At 37.7% G+C, this 18,276-nt stretch overlaps 5 protein-coding genes across 5 annotated transcripts; 2 read left to right on the plus strand and 3 right to left on the minus strand.

The window, feature by feature from the left end:
* The first annotated feature begins 378 nt into the window (after positions 1–378).
* LOC108844897 (protein LOW PHOTOSYNTHETIC EFFICIENCY 1, chloroplastic-like) lies at positions 379–2,815 on the plus strand. Its single transcript, XM_018618182.2, has one exon. It carries the CDS (start codon positions 680–682, stop codon positions 2,642–2,644), a length of 1,965 nt encoding a protein of 654 aa, XP_018473684.1. The 5' UTR covers positions 379–679; the 3' UTR covers positions 2,645–2,815.
* Positions 2,816–4,665: 1,850 nt separating this feature from the next.
* LOC108844919 (transcription factor MYB20-like) lies at positions 4,666–6,011 on the minus strand. Its single transcript, XM_018618204.2, has 3 exons — positions 5,808–6,011; positions 5,533–5,662; positions 4,666–5,261 (listed from the first exon to the last, which is right to left on the minus strand). Exons 1-3 carry the CDS (start codon positions 5,938–5,940, stop codon positions 4,826–4,828), a joined length of 699 nt encoding a protein of 232 aa, XP_018473706.1. The 5' UTR covers positions 5,941–6,011; the 3' UTR covers positions 4,666–4,825.
* Positions 6,012–10,181: 4,170 nt separating this feature from the next.
* On the plus strand, positions 10,182–11,107 carry LOC108844921 (30S ribosomal protein S13, chloroplastic). The gene is made up of 3 exons (XM_018618206.2): positions 10,182–10,370; positions 10,467–10,691; positions 10,790–11,107. Exons 1-3 carry the CDS (start codon positions 10,254–10,256, stop codon positions 10,955–10,957), a joined length of 510 nt encoding a protein of 169 aa, XP_018473708.2. The 5' UTR covers positions 10,182–10,253; the 3' UTR covers positions 10,958–11,107.
* A 101-nt stretch (positions 11,108–11,208) lies between these two features.
* On the minus strand, positions 11,209–13,483 carry LOC108844907 (probable carboxylesterase 16). The gene is made up of 2 exons (XM_018618192.2): positions 12,491–13,483; positions 11,209–11,945 (listed from the first exon to the last, which is right to left on the minus strand). The coding sequence occupies exons 1-2, from the start codon at positions 13,279–13,281 to the stop codon at positions 11,405–11,407; spliced, it is 1,332 nt and encodes a 443-aa protein (XP_018473694.2). The 5' UTR covers positions 13,282–13,483; the 3' UTR covers positions 11,209–11,404.
* Positions 13,484–15,558: 2,075 nt separating this feature from the next.
* On the minus strand, positions 15,559–18,239 carry LOC108844908 (COP9 signalosome complex subunit 3). Its single transcript, XM_018618194.2, has 11 exons — positions 17,954–18,239; positions 17,764–17,867; positions 17,450–17,696; positions 17,311–17,368; positions 17,130–17,219; positions 16,862–16,927; positions 16,596–16,685; positions 16,337–16,495; positions 16,109–16,230; positions 15,921–15,993; positions 15,559–15,838 (listed from the first exon to the last, which is right to left on the minus strand). Exons 1-11 carry the CDS (start codon positions 18,136–18,138, stop codon positions 15,767–15,769), a joined length of 1,266 nt encoding a protein of 421 aa, XP_018473696.1. The 5' UTR covers positions 18,139–18,239; the 3' UTR covers positions 15,559–15,766.
* Positions 18,240–18,276: the final 37 nt, after the last annotated feature.

Consider the following 18,276-nt stretch of genomic DNA (forward strand, 5'->3'; position numbering starts at 1 on the left):
GATGTCAAAAGAAAAAAACCCACTTAAAAGCCTTCTAGTTATCACATTCACTAAATTTATGAATCATAACTAACACATGTTTATGCACAAATATTAAATAAATATTTTTTATCTATTTTAGTTTTAGTGATTTTAATTTTCAAAAACAATTCAATCGAGTAATAGACGTAAAAATGTGAAAACAATGCATAATTGGCAGCATTTTTATTTTTTTATAAAATAAAAGAATTAGATGGGAAAAAGTTTCATAATTCTAAAAGGCCCAAAACAAATGTTTGGGCCAAGTCTGGAATTAAATGAAACAAAATAAGAACGGCACCGTTTAAATGATTCTCTCTTACAGCAGTTGAAGCTTACCCGCTCACAGAAATTGAATGGCTACAAGCGCACCACACCATCACTAAACCAAGAGAGACACACACTAAACCATCTCTCTCTCTCTGGTGTGACGCGTCTGACTCTTTTGGAATACGAGATTATGCTTCATTGATAAGCAGTGGCATTAGCGATAGTATTCATGATTGGTCGTGTTTGATATTCACTTTCTGTTTCTCTCTGTGTAAAGCATCTTCGGCTCGAGGTTTCATTGTATTTTAGTGATGAACTGTATCGCAAAGGTGCGACCTTGAGGAGTTTAAGTTCATGGGTTATATCATTGGTTGATGATCATTGGTTAAAGATGCAAGCTTTAAGCGTCTGGCCGTTAAAGTCTGGTCCTTTGGTTGGATCAAGGTTGGAATCTGATCTGGATTGCTCTTGTTCTGCTGTAGTTAGCCGTAAGATAAGAAAGAGACATTGTAACGGTGAACAACTAGCTTGCTTTGGTAGTAGTATCTCTAGTTTCGTTTTGGATTCGAGTAACAACAGGACATCAAAAGCTCTGTTTCTGTGTGAGCCAAGGAGAAGGTTGTTGGGATCATCCGTTGGGGTAGGATGGGCCACAGAGCAACGAGAAGAGGAAGAAGTCTCAAGGGAAGATTCAAGCTCAAGAGTTAATGTCAGAGAATTGGCTAAAAGTTTACGAGCTGCCAAGACTGCTGATGATGTGGATGCTGTTCTCAAGGAGAAGGGAGAGTTGCTTCCTCTTCAAGTCTACTGCGCTATGATCCGAGGTTTCGGCAAGGACAAGAGACTTAAGCCTGCGATGGCTGTGGTAGAATGGCTCAAGAGGAAGAAGAGTCCAAACCTTTTCATATACAATAGCCTTCTGGGTGCGGTGAAAGAGTCTAACGAGTTTGGAGAAACAGAGAAGATACTGAGCGATATGGAAGAACAAGGCATCGCTCCAAACGTCGTCACTTACAACACTCTGATGGCTATATACACGGAGGAAGGAGAGTTTGGGAAGGCTCTTGAGGTTCTTGATTTAGTCAAGGAGAAAGGCTTCGAGCCTTCCCCGGTGACGTACTCAACAGCTTTGTTGGTTTACAGAAGGATGGAAGATGGAATGGGAGCTCTGGAGTTCTTTGTCGAGCTGAGAGAGAGATACTCAAAGAAGGAGATAGGGAACGACGACGACGCTGAGCACGACTGGGAGCTAGAGTTCGTCAAGCTAGAGAACTTCATCGGAAGAATCTGCTACCAGGTGATGAGACGCTGGTTGGTGAAAGAAGACGAGAACATGACTACTAAAGTTTTAAAGCTTCTGAACGCAGTGGACAGTGCGGGGCTGAGACCGAGCAGGGAAGAGCACGAGAGGCTTATATGGGCGTGCACGAGGGAAGAACACTACGTCGTTGGTAAAGAGCTGTACAAAAGAATCAGAGAGAGGTTCCCTGAGATAAGTCTTTCCGTGTGCAACCACTTGATCTGGCTGATGGGTAAGGCCAAGAAATGGTGGGCGGCGCTGGAGATCTACGAGGATCTTCTCGACCAAGGACCTGAGCCGAACAACTTGTCTTACGAGCTAGTGGTCTCTCACTTCAGCATCTTGCTGAGCGCGGCTAGCAAGAGAGGGATATGGAGGTGGGGAGTGAAGCTTCTCAACAAAATGGAAGATAAAGGATTAAAACCGCAGAGCAGGCACTGGAACGCTGTTCTAGTAGCCTGCTCTAAGGCTGCCGAGACCGCGGCCGCGGTGCAGATTTTTAGAGCGATGGTTGAGAACGGTGAGAAGCCAACGGTGATCTCGTACGGTGCTCTCTTGAGCGCGCTCGAGAAAGGGAAGCTGTATGATGAAGCGTTTAAAGTTTGGAACCATATGATCAAGGTGGGGATCGAGCCGAACCTCCACGCGTACACCATCATGGCTTCGGTTCTGACGGGACAGAGCAAGTTCAATCTCTTGGAAACGCTTTTCAAAGAGATGGCTTCCAAGGGCGTGGAGCCGAGCGTTGTGACTTACAACGCTGTGATAAGCGTTTGCGCGAGGAAGGGGTCAAGCGGTGCTGCTTACGAGTGGTTTGGACGTATGAGAAGCGAGGGAGTTGAGGCTAATGAGATTACGTACGAGGTGTTGATCGAGGCGCTTGCTGATGGTGGGAAGCCGAGGCTTGCTTATGAGTTGCATTTGAAGGCTCAGAGCGAAGGGCTTAAGCTTTCGGCTAAGGCGTACGATGCGGTTGTTATAAGTGCTGAGAGTTATGGAGCGACCATTGATGTTAATCTGTTGGGTCCGAGACCGGAGAAAGAGAAGAGAGGTTAGCAATGTTTACGTTAGATTCTTGAGAGAAGATGATGAAAGATGTTTTTGTGTTCTTTATGTAACCAAACAACAATGTACAACACGATACAAGATCACAAGATGATGTAACAGAGTGTTTATATTGGATGATGTAACGAACATTTGTGCAAGAGCCAGAGTACTTGCATGATACACCGTTAAGTTTAACTGTTTAAGTATCTGAGTTGGTTAACTGTAAACGGAATCTGAACCAGGCTTCAACCGGCTCTTAATTAATGCCATACATCAGTGAGTTCTGTCTTTTTCATGTTACACCTCGTACAAAATTATCCTACAATTGCTTATACTTTTTTTGATTTTTTCTTCATTGCATAATTATCTTCATGATTCTTATCAAACCAGGATAAACCACGATCTAAGAAGTTTTATTTGGAACCACTAATCAGTGTAGAATAACCAAGAAGTTGAATAAATGTCATAGGAGTTGTGATTAAGAAGATATCTCACTTTCTATCCAGATGATTCCAGATTAGCCTGTTCGAACATATGGCAATATTTTCATGATTCTTATCAAAACAGTATGAACCACGATCTAAGAAGCTTTATTTGGAACCACTAATCAGTGAAGAATAACCAGAAAGTTGAATAAATCTCATAAGTATTGTTCTGTCTTTTTCATGTTACACCTCGTACAAAATTATCCTACAATTGAATTCTTTGTCTTTTAATCTTTGATATATTTTAGATTGTAAAATTAGAAAGAGGAAAAAATTACTCGAACAACGTTAAAATTTATTCAAATATAACTGTAAAGCAGTATGAAACAAAACTGAACTTGATGAAACAAAACCGACGATCCAATGAATTGATAATTTTGATGAAAGAGTCGATGACCGATTTATATTTAAAGACTTATAGTTTAGTTTAGACATATAAAATTTGTATGCTCCAACTCGAGAGAAAGATATTGGGATATTAACATATCTTAAACAAAATTGTATTAAGAATAGCTATTTACTTATTTCGAATGTAATAGGTTTTTGTGTAGGAATATGACTTCATGATCATTGTATATAATGAAGATCTTATGGTCATCAGGAATATGACTTCATGATCATTGTATATAAAGAAGATCTTATGGTCATCAGGAATATGACTTCATGATCATTGTATATAAAGAAGATCTTATGGTCATTAATGAATAACACAGAAACTATTATTAACGATTACATACTTTTTGTTAAAAGTTATATTTGAAGACTTATAGTTCAATTTGGACATAAAATTTTCTTATACTATATATTTTTTAATAACAATACATTGAAATGTAAATATAACAGTATATTGTTATAAAAATATTCATTCGTTTATAAATAGAATTGAGTCTAATTTATCGCACTCAGTTTTCTAAGACAACTAGTAATATAATTATAAGATTTAATACAATGATTGCAAAACTCCAAACACTTGACGGAAGCAACAATGTCGCCATTGTCTTTTATCCCAACAACTACAGTCACCAAGATTTAAAATATGTTTTGAAGTTAACTTATGTTGGCCCGATCAAATCAAATCTTCTTAAGAAAAAAATAAAATATAGTTCTCGAAATTTTGGAAGAATTGATTACTTGGTTGTTTTTGCTTTTCTTCAAAAAAGAAAAGGAAAATCAAATGCATGCTTTCGAATGAAGTAGGTGTACTTTTTATTTTATTTTTGTAAAGTAGGTAGGTACAATATAATTTGGAACTCATTGTTAATTTTGAAACTGGTCAATTTTCATTAGTTTTCTTTATATATATATATATATATATATATATATATATATATATATATATATGTTTATTTCATTTCATGAAAGGCCGCATTGACCTAATTCACCTAACTATAAAAAAAAACACTTTGACAGCATAATATCATATATACTATTAGTTAATCTAAAATTATTGAATTGCTATTGCTTGCACATGTAGAATTCATTTGCGGTATATTTTATACCCGTTTTGTTAAATAAAGACTTTTACAATTTCTATCTCCATATATAGTTTGAACTTTAAGAAATATATATATGCATACATCTTGTTCGAGGAAATATACATCATCGCTCGTCCGACACATCTTACATACATGAAACTAAGCTACATATTACATAAAATTATTTATATATTTATAGATATATTACAATGCTATATCACATTCTGTCATTAAAGGAAAATATTATCATCAAGATTGGTGAAGAAGTCCCATGGTACCAAAGGATCCGTCATATAGGTCAAGTCCCATTGCTCTAAAGAGATCGAAGTTTCTGCGAAATTTGATGAAGATTCACTTCTTGAAATATTACTATATAAAGAAGAAGACGAGATAGATATCTCGTTGCCTTGCATTTCAAACAGAGATCCAATGTCTACTTCATCTTTGAGAGTCTGTTCTTTGTTTTCTTCTCCTTCCTTGGTGATAGAACAAATGTTTGGTTTTGTTATCTGGTTAGATTCCGTTTGGTAAGTAATATTATTCATTGGTTCATGCGTAGCCGGATCTAAACCAAGATGTTTCATCTTCTTCTTGATCTTCGTATTCCAATGGTTTTTTATCTCGTTATCCGTTCGACCAGAGAAATGAGATGCAATTTTAGACCACCTACAACGTCCAAATCATTGATTAAGCATGTAATAACTCGCAGGCATAATTAAATCGAGCAGCATATAACGTGATTATATCAATAACATTCTATATTACGTCTCAATCTCATAATCAACTTACCATGCAGAAGTATATGCGTCAACTAAGTTTTTTCCTCATAATTTATGAAATAAAGAAATTAATATTTAATGAACATTTTCTTTTCTCAAATAGTTTGATATAGAGTAATGAAAACATATGATAGATAATGAAATTAATTATCGTATACCGGTTGCCAAGTTGAGAGTGAAGTTCCATAATACGTTCTTCTTCAGCATCAGTAAAACCACCTCTCTTGAGATCGGGTCTCAGATAATTAATCCATCTCAGTCTACAGCTCTTACCACATCTCAGCAAACCTTCATGCACACGTAAACATTAAACACACAAAATAACATAAGAATAAACAAGAAAAACTTTAGTCAAACAAACAAACAAAAAAACCCTATTTATGAATGCATATATGGCATACACATGTCTATGCATGGATAAACAGATAAGTACCTGCGAGTTTTGGAACAATTCTCCAGCAGTGGATGCCATTGTTAAGAATGAAGTTCATGAGTCTATGATCTTCTTCTATAGTCCATGGACCTCTCTTCAATCCAATTTTCTCACAGCAAGGTTTCCTCCCCATTGATCTTTTTTCTCTTTTGCTAATATGTATCAAATGTAATACATATATATATATAGCTATAATGCTAATTTAAAGCAAAGCGAGAGAGGTTTATGTGTTAGCAAGAAAATATAAAGAAGAGAGCTTGGAATCAAGTCATGGGCAATACCTATAAATAATAAGATGTGAGTTGGGTAGGGCAAAGATTCCCTCTTTTGACAGGTCACTTACAGACTAAAAGACAAATAAATCCAAAGTTTATGCAAAACACTAGTAAGTGAAGCAGTAAACAATGATTACGGAGACGCTTAAACAAAGATTTAGTGAAAAGTATGTGAGGTTGTTTTAGAATAATATGAGCATGTCGACAAATTTCGATTTAGCTTATAATCAATTAGTTATCCAAGGGTGAGCAGCGCTAAAGCAATACTTAAACTGATAAACTCTAAATAAATTACACTTTTTGAACTTTATAAATAAATTCTTGCGATCATTATGTTTTTTCTTTTAACTTAAAAAATTTGCAGTAGTATATAGCCATTGCAAGTTATTAATTTGTTTGCTTTACTGTAACTAAAAAATCTTATTGTTGAGTTGATGATATGTAAATGGTTTATGTTTACTTTAATTGGTTACTATAAATTAACTGATTAATGTTTTTTTTTAAGTTTGATTAAAAGAAAACAGTTTAAGATTTGTTTTGATCTAGTGGTCCCTTCCTCCCGAACGTTGTGCTTATTCTGTCATCAAGGCATCTTTTATTTTTCAATTATTTTCTGTAAACATTTTGAATACAGTTGTTGTGAACATTTGATGCCTCCACTTTTTTACGTCATCATTTGTTAACTGTGGATTTAATGATTAGGCAACTTGCTTAATATAGAATGTCAATATTTACATTCGTTTGCTATAAGATAAGTTTACTGGTTATTATAAGTTTAATGTTCTCAGTTAAGAAAAGTAGAAAACATGTTTGTAATAATATTTTATGTTATTAATAAGATAAACTGGTTGGAACAAATGCTTTTAATAAAAAATATTTTGGGTCAAAAATTACATACCCCGAAGCTGATAAAAAAACAGATAATTGTTGCTATTTAAGATGTATTCCTTTTGTATCATTTTAAGAGTTGTTTAAGGTTTTTGAACAAAAATTAAGAAAATTTAAAATTTTATGTAATTATTTTGATAATATAAAATACAACTAATTCAAACAATGAAAAAATACAATATTTTATAATTAGTCACAAATTTTAAATGACATTAAATTTTATTTAGAATTGTGAGAACATTATTTATTATGAAACAAAATTAAAATTCCTAAACACCACTTAAAATGATAAGGAGTGAGTATATACTAGTGTCTAGTGACTGAAAGTGTAGTGGAAATACTCCAACATTAATTGGTGCCCCAGCTTTTAACGTAAATATTCAAAACACTATATCAATACTTCACCATAAACTAGTTTGCAATAGCTATATAAGTATTATTTTCATTTCATAGTTTATATAGAAATGGTATGTTCAATCGTACTAAAATAAGTTTCACAGTAAAAAGTAAATAACAGGAAAAATTGCATTAAAAATACTAAAATTGGAGGGGTTTCGCGTTCATGCGCGAAGGAATATTCTCAGAGTACTCTAAGGTATATGCATATATCAAATATGGATCAAATATATAAAAATCTATCTAAGCATATGTTATAAAACAATACTGAAATTTATTAGGCTATATGTCATAATCTACTATTTAATCGTGAACTACAAACCAAATGATTTAAAAGAAAAACGATCATATGTTTCATCTAAATTGTATTATTCCTCTTTCCTTTATTAAAAACTTAATCCCTTATACCTCATAATGGTATGTGTGAACATTCATTTTGCCTCAAACTACTATAGAAAACTATATTCTACTGTTTGTATTATGTATTAAGCTACTGTTTGTACTATGTGACTTTATACGGCCTTAGTCAACAGAAGAACTATATTTAATTACTTATCTTTTGCGAGGTGCATCATAATCTTGACGAAAAAAAAGATTGTAGCTAACCAAATATTCGATTTTGTTTTTGGTTCACTGAACTGAACTACATTTTAGACTAATATACAGTATTAAATACATGAGGGACCGTTGGCTAAAAGGTATAAAGGGATGGGTCAGAAAAGTAATAATACGAGGGACCATAATTAGAAAGACGTCAACTTTAGGCCCACTAATAAACAAGCTTACGTTTGTAGCCCATTAGTTTCAACTTGTTGCCAGAACTTGGAAAACTCTATTGGTGGGTGAAATCAGCCATGAAACTAAACTATACTAAACCAATACTATCTCATCTTATATACCACATCGTAAACCAAAAAGCAGACCGGCCTCATAAAATGCACATACCGCAATTGCTTTCTGGTATCAGTTTAACAAAACCGGTTGAGCTATAATCGATCCCCAACCAATCCGAAACTATTTGGTTTAGACAAGACACTTTCCTCGTTATGATGAACACGAACCAAATATATTACATATATAAATGGTTGCCACTAACAAATTCAGACGCATCACCACGTTCACCTCTCTGTCCTTTCATTTTTTTTTAAATGTCTAAGCGATTAGCATGTAATGATAATGACTTAATGATCATTTCGACAGCAAGACTCGTTCTTATGCGTTGACTTAAATATACTAACCATTTTAGTACAAACACTCACTCTCTATAAATTGAGTCCCCTTTCTCGATAGATCCCACAGAGAACAGCAAAGGAAGTCACCAAAGACGAAGAAGAAGGAGAAAAAAAGAATTCAAATGGCAGCAAGAAGTTCTTTGATCCGTTTTTCCTTCGTATGCATTGTCTTGGCCGTATTGTTCATGACTGCCGAGTCACACGCCGGGCACCACCATGGTCCGGCTATGGCTCCGATGCCTCAGGCTCCAGCTCCAGGTGCTCCGGCTCCAAGTGCTGCCACTTTCTCCGCATATCCTCAGCACATCGCCACCGTGTTTGTCGGTGCATTGTCTTTCGTCTTCTAAGATGTGTTTCCATTCATTTTCCGAGTGTGTGCTCTCCTGAGTTCTTAACTATTTTAAAAATTTAATGTCTTCCTTGTTTTTTGTTTGTTCATAACAAACAAAGACTGTGATGTTCTGTATCTATCTATCACAATAATTACTATCTATAACAAAAATTTCTCGTTTTATGTTTGATCAAATTCTCTTCATTTATACCAGATCATCTCGCCGGTGAATTATAATGGCTCGTTGAGGCATGTTGTGTTTCATAATTTTTTAGAAAGACGTTTAAGCATGCGTTAGCTTGGACTTTTTAAATGCCTTTAGTTAATTCTATAGCATTGAACTCGTATAAAAGTATAAAGCATAAATATATATCCAAAGTAAAGATGAATGTAATGAGCCTATCAAAACAATATAATGAAAGGCAGGCAGGCCTTGAGTTCAATTATGGGCATGGTTCAGCAACATAAAGGGTGTTTTAGAAACTTAAAAGTGACCGAGTTTCAGACATTGGTTATGCAACCAATGAGTATCTCTATTTCAGCTACTAGAATAATGACAAGCTCTTTATATAAGTTTCATGTATAATAAATATCTCCAAGCATCACGAACAAGATTAAAAAAGAAAACACCAGAATGATAAATTTTGCAGCCACATTTTTTAAGTACAGACTCTACTGAATCAAATGATAGCAAAATGAATAAAAGCTAGACAACTTAAACTCTAGTAACAACGTGTAACGTTAACAAGTAGTGTTTCGTTTCTTCTCAATGTCCGTCCATCTCAATAGTAACAAGACTCATTCTTCTCCGCTGACTCTGCATTGTATCCACTTACCATTGTTATTCAATCTCTCTCTCTATACCCGACTCTTTCTCGCCAATTTTAATTGATGTTGTAGCCTTATACTCACTCAAAAGACATAAGATAATTGAATAAATAATCAAAGTAATTGTGGGCATGATGACTCAACAAAGCAAAGGGTGTGTAAGCATGCCTGTTTTTTTCTCTTCTAGGTATTGACTTTGCGTTTGTCCACTAACCATTCTTATACATACAATCTCTTTTTCTCCGACTCTTTCTCTCCATGTGTTAACTAGTGCTGTAGCCTTCTTCCACTTGAACAAACATTGAAAAAAAGGGGATTGATTCATTCCAGACCATACGATATAATAATAATAATGGGCCTAACTCAAACAAAAGCTAAAAAGCCCAATAAGCGTTTCTTATGATTCGACGTCTGCCTTATCCGTTTGGCTCATCTTCTTCCTCGCCTCTGAAGTTTCAAAAAAACACGAAGGAAGAGGATAGATAGAGAGAGAACAATGGCGCAGATGGTTGCGATGCCCGTAGCCCACTCCCTCTCCCTCATTTGCAATTGGACTAAATCCAGTCCTCTCACTCGCAACACTCTCGCTCTGCCACCTACTAACGCTCCCAATGTAATAATCATTTCTCAAAAGACTCTCTCTCTCTCTAGCGTAAGGTTGTTGTGATTGAAGTTCTCGACTTTGATTCCTCTTTGTGTTGAATTTCAGAAGCAGAGTCTGAGCATCAGATGTGCTCGTGTGGGAGGTGTGGAGATTCCGAGTAACAAGAGGATTGAGTACTCTCTCCAGTACATTCATGGGATTGGTCGAACTAGGGCTCGCCAGATCCTCGTTGATCTCCAGATGGAGAACAAGATCACCAAAGACATGGCTGAGGAAGAGCTCATCGTTCTTCGTGATGAAGTCTCCAAGTACATGATCGAGGGTGATCTGGTATATATGTTCTCATAGTAACAGTTTTGTCTCTTGAGATTGGAGAATAACTTTTAGACTGAACTGTTGGATTGTTTTACTTTTGTGTGGTTGTGTAGAGGAGATTCAATGCGCTTGCTATCAAGAGGTTGAAGGAGATACAGTGTTACCGTGGTGTAAGGCACATCCAAGGGTTACCATGTCGTGGACAGAGAACCAAGAACAACTGTAGAACTCTTAAAGGCAAGAAGATTGCTATTGCTGGTAAGAAGAAAGTTTCCAAGTAACCAACTCATCTGAATCTTGGATGTCCTGTAATAATACTCTTTTGTTCTGTCTCTAGTTTTCTCTGTTCTAAAATGTGATTTTGTAATCTCCTGAAACTTGGTTCGAATGGAGCCCTTTCCAGACTAATCTCCAGCTTTGTTATTGTTCCATATCTTCCATCCATCATTCATGATCTTAAGTTCCATAGAAAGTTGGAAGCTGAAAGCTTTAGTGTTTCTAATGTCAAACCAAGAACAAACCTGAAAATATAATCGAACCAAAATGGTTTATTCAAAAATCGTACATATACATCATAGAACAACCCCAAGAAATGAATAAAATTGATGACTTTTGCAAGAGAAGATTCATAATCTTAAGTCGTCTATAATCCTATTCACAAAATCTTGCTGCTACATACAAAAAAAAGGAAGAGAATGAATGATAATAATAATAACAGGATAAGATTCTCAGTAAGAGAACTCATGGCCACGTAGAGAAATGTATTTCTTAACCCAGATAGCAATATCTTCGGCGCAGGCCTGTGCCTGAGGGGTCTTGAGAAGCATATCAAGCGTTGCAAACTCATGAACCGCGTCTTTGTATTCTAAAACCGGAGAATCTACGTTTACCTTTCTAAGCTCCTCCGCATAGGCAATGGCTCGATCTCTCATCCAGTCGTGCTCTGCCACTACTGTGAGAGTTGGAGGCATTAGCTTCAGAGGCGGTCCGCTGCGGTTATGGGCTAGTGGGTTTGCTGCCGGGTGGTCAAAGTCGAACTCTTTCTCTGGTAAGAAGAGTTTCCAGGCGAGAACAGAGACGGGCTTATCGTAGAAGTAGGAGTTTGCCAGCTTTATCTCGGACTGTGTTGGGTTGTTTCCGATGAAAAATGGGTACATTAGAACCTGTGCAACGACTTTAACCGGCTCTAGAAGTTTCCCAGCTTCCACTGCTTTCCGAGCTACGTAGTCTGCTATGTTCCCACCACAGCTCACCCCCAGAAGAACACATCTGTGTTAAAGAGTAAAAAAATGGAACAAGTTGAGAAACACAACTTGATATGAAGTTACAAAGCTAGATAAGTGTATCTAACTAGTTCTCCTTAGAGCTTTTGCTCCTAGTTAATCCTATAGCCACTTCGAAACATCTCATCTGCCGTAACTGGTCTAAATTCCATAAATTGCTGAAACAATCTAAAACCAAAGCGTGTTCTAAGTTCAGCAAACATAAGCGTTTCATAAACACATCAAAACCCAAATATTTAAAGTGGACATCATCTCAAAACCTTGAGAGCAACTCACTCTATGGTCGATTACAGCTTTACTTTAGGTGTCTCTAGCTAATAATACCTCTTAAATATTTATACTTTATTTGTCTTTACAGCTAACAAAATCTGTGTTAAAAAACCATAAGGAGGCAAACAGCTGTTGATCTGAGATTGCAAGCAATGGAAGATCAGCTTATCTAAGTCCATCTAACCCAGCTCTACGCAGAACAATTAAACTATTCTAACGATCTAATCTTTGCTAAATCTGTCTAAAGCAAAAGATACAAACCTGGAAGGATCAGCATGAGCAGCGAGCCAAGGCTCAACCATAGAAGCACCAAACGCATCAACAATATGTCCCTGCTGACCATTCATCTTCTTCAACTCAACGCCATTACTAACACGCCGATTGTTATTATTATTACCACCACCCAAAGACTTACAACAATCAGCCAAGTTAGCCTGCTTCCCAAGCCAATGCAGCACCTTGACACCATCCTCAAACGCCGCGGGGTACCGATTCTCCGGGGCCAACCTATACCCCACGGCCAGCACGATCACATCGCACACTTTCGCGATCCTCCGGCAAAAGAAGTCGTTCGCCGCCGAGTCCGAGCTCCCGCTCACCCAACCCCCGCCGTGAAACTGCAGCATCACCGGCAGTTTCCGCGAGCTCCTCTTCGGAGACGGCGCGTACCCTCCGTAAGGCTCTAGGTTCTCGCCTCCGTAGCTGTTCCTCCGAGACTCCGGCGGAGAGGAGGAGTGATCGAGAGGAGGAGGGACGTTGTTGTGGCTGTGTCTCCGATCGGCGGATCTGGGCTCGGTTGGGGAGGAGAGGGCGGATTCGGGGAGGAAGATGCGTACGGAGAGAGAGGTCATCGGATCGATGTGGATGTCTTTGGTCGCGACGCCGTCGGAGAAGGAAGGGTTCGCGGCGGAGACGGATTCGTCGGATCGGGTGGAGACTCCGAATGAATCGGATGGCACATGGTGAGGTGAGATCGAGATGAGGTTCTGGAGACGGTGTTTGAGGAGTAGCTTGAAGAAGACGCTGTAGAGTTTCACAGCTACGCTTGGCATTGGGAACACGCAGGGTCTCTCTCGCTTTTAGGGCTTTCTCCCTCCAATTTTGAATTTGAACGGAGAGACTGAGATCGAATTTGATTGAGAAAGAGTCAAAATTGATCGGAAGCCCAGTTTCTGAGTTCTTTGATTTCGAGTAATTTACAGAGAATATTAAAATGATGAGAGAGAGAGAGAGAGAGAGACGATTGTGGATGAAGTGTCGTTGCCTATTGGTATGAGAGAGGGAGAAAGTTATCAGCTGCAACGCGTTTTACTGTAACTCGGAAAGTTCTGTCTCGCTTTTTCAGTTTTGTACGTTCTTGTTCTACATACGTAACATTAGTAGAGATGTCAATCATGGACCTGGACCGCGGGTCTGGCCCGTAAAGAACTGTCGCGGGACGGGATTGGGCCGAGATTTTACAGACCCGCAAATTAGCGGGCTTTGCGGGACGGGTCTTTGCGGGACTGGGTCTTTTGCGGGATGGGACGATGCGGGTCTGCGGGATTACAAAGACCCGCATTTTTTTCCTCCTCAATTCTTGTTTTACCTCAAAAAAAAAAAGAGTGAAAAAGGTAATTTATATGACTTTCCTCTGAAAAAAGAAAAAAGCTTCAGCAATGATGATTCGAGCTCCGACGATGATGTTTTGAGCTCCATTAGTGTTTTAATTTGGTGTTTTTAATTAATTTTGGGATTAGCAGCTTAGTTTTGGTGTTTGATTATATTTAGTTTTTATTCATTAAAACTAAAAATTGGTTATGAACTTAGGAGTTATAAGCTAATGAAAAACATATTCTGAAATTATCTTTAATTGGTATGTATGTAAATATGTTTGAGTGTGACAAAATTAACTATAACTATTTTATTTGGTTAAGATAACATGAACAAGACTAAGCTCTGATCAAAGCGGTAACGAGAATAAGCTATGGTTAGAGCCTTGATCGACTAAGCTATTTAATTCTATAACAATGATGTCGTTCAGCTGAAACAGTTAGTCTTGTTACTGATTAGAGCCTTCTTCGATATGTATTTTATTCTTCATGTTCTCTCGTTACTTATCATTGTTATCTTGTTACATCAATAGAATAGAATATACATTAACATCTCATTTTTACATGCACTTTTTGTTTGGTTATGACTTCATATATATATATAATCATCTCATGTTCTATATGCACTTTTAATAGAGAAAATATGCATAATATATTACAAATTTTGAAGAATTTGCATTGTAGACATTTCATGTATATTAATTATGTGAACTTGGTTATGTAGGGGAGCAGCCTGAGGCATCTTAGAGCGGCATGCAGCATCAGGAAGTGTTCTGGAGCGGCCTGCAGTGTCAAGCATGATCGGATACATTACATTAACGTATGTCCCGCGGGACAGCCTGTAAAGGAGTATGCAATTTGCGGTACGGGCTTGGGACGACCTTTTGGAGACCGCAGCCCGCGCGGGCCTGACCCGCCGTGACCCGCAAAAAGATGAGCCCGCTGCGGTACGGGACGGGACGGGACGGATCAACCTGTTTGACATCTCTAAACATTAGCTTAAAGTTTTTCTTCTTCTTTGTGTATATTTTTGTTCTTCACCGATTATGTAAGTTTTGTGGAACGAGATTCCGAAACTATTAAATGGCATTTCATTGTGTTTCAATCATGGACTACTAGTATGGCATAAAGACAGCTCTATAAATGCATTATTTTATTATGCGAATCCATTACTAGCACATCTTGGTTGCATTCATTTTTGAAGCTGAGATCTTTTGTTTTTGTTAATCAAAAGCTAACTTAAATTTGGGAACGTAACAAAGAATGCTACCTTGAATTAGTCTTTCAATAATTGTTTGACCATTTTAGCTTAGTGAGTTAAAATGGTTGATAATTGTATTCAATGTTGCAAACGAAAAATATTGTGGAAAAATTACGAGATAAGAAAAAAAAACATGAAAAATTCCAAGAATTTTGGTCGCTCTTGGTGAACTTGACCCTGAATTAAAAATCAAAGACTCTAGAGAGAATTTTGCAAGATATTGGTCGAATTTAGGATACTAAAGTCGCACTAATTTTCAGTTAAAATAAAATAAAAACAGAGTTTTGACACATTTCAAATTTAAGACTCCGTCGTCGGAAGCCCAGTGGACCATACATAGGCTTCTACAAAAACTATTAAAAATGGCGCGACGGAAAAGGCTTTTTAACTTTTATGGGCCGTAAACTAGCGCAAACACCAAAACACAACGGTAGTAGGACTACCTATCAGGTTTACCAAAAACGACACGCAGAAAAAATAGCTGTGTCCTCTCTGGACAATCAATAATGCAGTTTAGCAAACGAGACAACGCAATTTTTAAGTAATGATAAAGATTAGCTGCGGTACAAAATGTTCTCTACTTGTTGGCCATTGTGAGGGAAAAAATTATGAAACTTCATAACCAACACAAAAGAACAAAGATACGTTGTCTGTCTTTTTGAGCCAAGTTTTGTTCCTTCAGGTTTACATAGCGAACTTCTGAGGGACAGTATCAAAATCGTCTCCAAAGTCATACCTTTGCCTTTCCCTTCCAACCTGAGATAAAATCGTCAACGGTTTACTCCGAGAAACTTAGGTTCCAGGACAATACAGTCTATAAAACATGGCATTTAATTACCTTTCCCAAGTATAAAGGATCACATGACAAGCTCTCATCCATGTCTAAGAGATTCTTCGACAGCCTAATTTTCCTGAAAACCATATAAACACAGAGCTTACTTGATGCTATTTCTACTCAGACCAATTAATTCGTATCTCTATCAATTTATTCCATGTGACAGTAAAGTACTAGGTTTGTAGACTGACCTTTGAATGGCAGAATCCATTATCTCTATCATCTCACTTGTTTTGTACTGCTCAGGGTCCTCCAGGAATCTGACCATTCCATCTTTCTGGTTGATAAGGGCATGTATCTGACCATCCTGGATCTGCAAGTTTGCAAAGAAAACATCATATTTGTCAATTTAATGGTTATATAGTTATAAAGCTAGCTTCGGAAAAAAGAAACAGTGTGGGACACAAAAGATACAGTACCATCTGGAGCACATGCATTTCCGCCTCCTTAGCATTAGGAAGTTGGACCATGTTGGCTATATCTTGAAGCGACAAGGTCAAGTACTTTTGAGTCAATCTCAGAATGTTCCGCTTGTATAGGGATGACACTGCTTGCTTAACTAATCCAAGGTTCTTATCCTAGAAAGGGGTAAAACGGTAAATGAAGATCAATAAATGCAAGCTATAGAGTGAATGAAGAAGATTAATATCAGTGGTGAGAGTTTATGGGAGATTTAACCTTTTCAAAATCAGAGCTGTTGGCCACAACAACTGCCTCTAGTTCACTGATCTTCCCGTCGTTGTAACACATACCCACGTCAATGTAAGGCTGAGAAAAGAGTGAATGGTAGAATTATAAGCTTAATATAGATCTAGCTAGTATAGGGTACAAAGCAGCTGAAAACCCCACTGGATTGAACTGAAAAGAACTCATCATATGGGCAAAATGAAGACGTCATAACGTAGAAAATTGATAAATGCACAATTGATAGGGTTCAAACGTACTGTGCACCAGGTTTTGAAGTGAGTCTTAGCTGCTGAAGAAGCGCACTTGGGGAGGTTGACGCTAAACTGCACAAGTTAAAATAACACAATCTTATAAGAACGTCACAAGATAAACCAATGCTAGAAGAGAAAATAATCAGAAATAGGTTAAAACTAGTGAAACCAACATTACTCAAAACATCCAATGGAGCAGGCTCATGGAATACGACACCTCCCACGACAGAAAACTAGATAAACAAAATAATCGAAACATAAACGCAGCCTTCACCTGTCCAGAGTGAATGAGAGTCACCAATATGTACTTTTTATACGCCTCAAGAGCTATGGCGTTGACAATATGCATTGGAGCAGTGACAACCTGGGAAAACGCACTTCGATCAAGTCAAAACTAAAGCACAAGTCTATGATGGATAATAAAAACATGTGAAAAAGTAAATAGAACGCCTTACATTGTAAAGAAGCTCCAATGCTTTCTGGAATCTCTTCAACCCAATGCATATCATTCCCCTAACAAAAAGTGCAGAATAGATCATAAGTTACTTCTGGTATATTAACATAGGTGTCAGGAACGAGAATCTCTAGGCTTACCCATAATAGCAATAGAGATAAAAATCTCTAGGCTGGTCAACCTCCAAGATATCATCACTAAGAACGGAGAAACCAGCTTTATAGCACTTCGCCAGCAAACACAGCTGAAGACAATCCGGATGCAACGCAGTCAAACGTTTGGTGGAGACCTGAACCTTATGAACAGCTTTCAACAGTGGCGCCACCCCTCGTAAAGGATCTCTGAGCTCCAAAACTTTGTCTTTGAATCTCTTACAAAGAGAAACAACTGCAAGCATCAAAACAACAACATCATCATCAACCCTAAAGATAACAACACAGAGAGATGAGATTACATTTCTCGCTCGCTAGACGAATCTGCACAGCATCGCAAGCGTTGATGAACCGAGCAATCAACAGAACCACCTCATTGGGCACTGGACCACACGTAAGAACGTCGCTGAAACATTCAAAACGTAAACAAAAAGAACAGATAAACCTCCTTGGAATCGATCAAAGCTCATCCCTCAGAGTAATGGAACTCACAGGAGATAGAGGTAGCCGAGAGAATGCTTCGAGGGGTCGAGCTGGTCAAGTGTAGAAAGCTGAAGATCCGAGTCGGCTCGGAGCGACTCGTTAGCTACTTTCAGAACATCGTGAAGTGCGGATAAGTCCCTGGAGCTCGCTGATAGTCCCTGGATTGACTTTATCACAGCCTCCACCGAGCTCATACCTTCCGATCAATATAGAAAATTCCGACGAACGCAAAACCCTAATCGATCGCCTCACTCTTCTCTCTCCCTATCAAAAAAAAGAAACTTTCACGACTGTTTAATTATCACTGGAGCTTCTCCATAAGTAGCTCGAGA

The sequence above is a fragment of the Raphanus sativus genome, chromosome 3, assembly GCF_000801105.2.
Source record: "Raphanus sativus cultivar WK10039 chromosome 3, ASM80110v3, whole genome shotgun sequence".
NCBI lineage: Eukaryota > Viridiplantae > Streptophyta > Magnoliopsida > Brassicales > Brassicaceae > Raphanus > Raphanus sativus.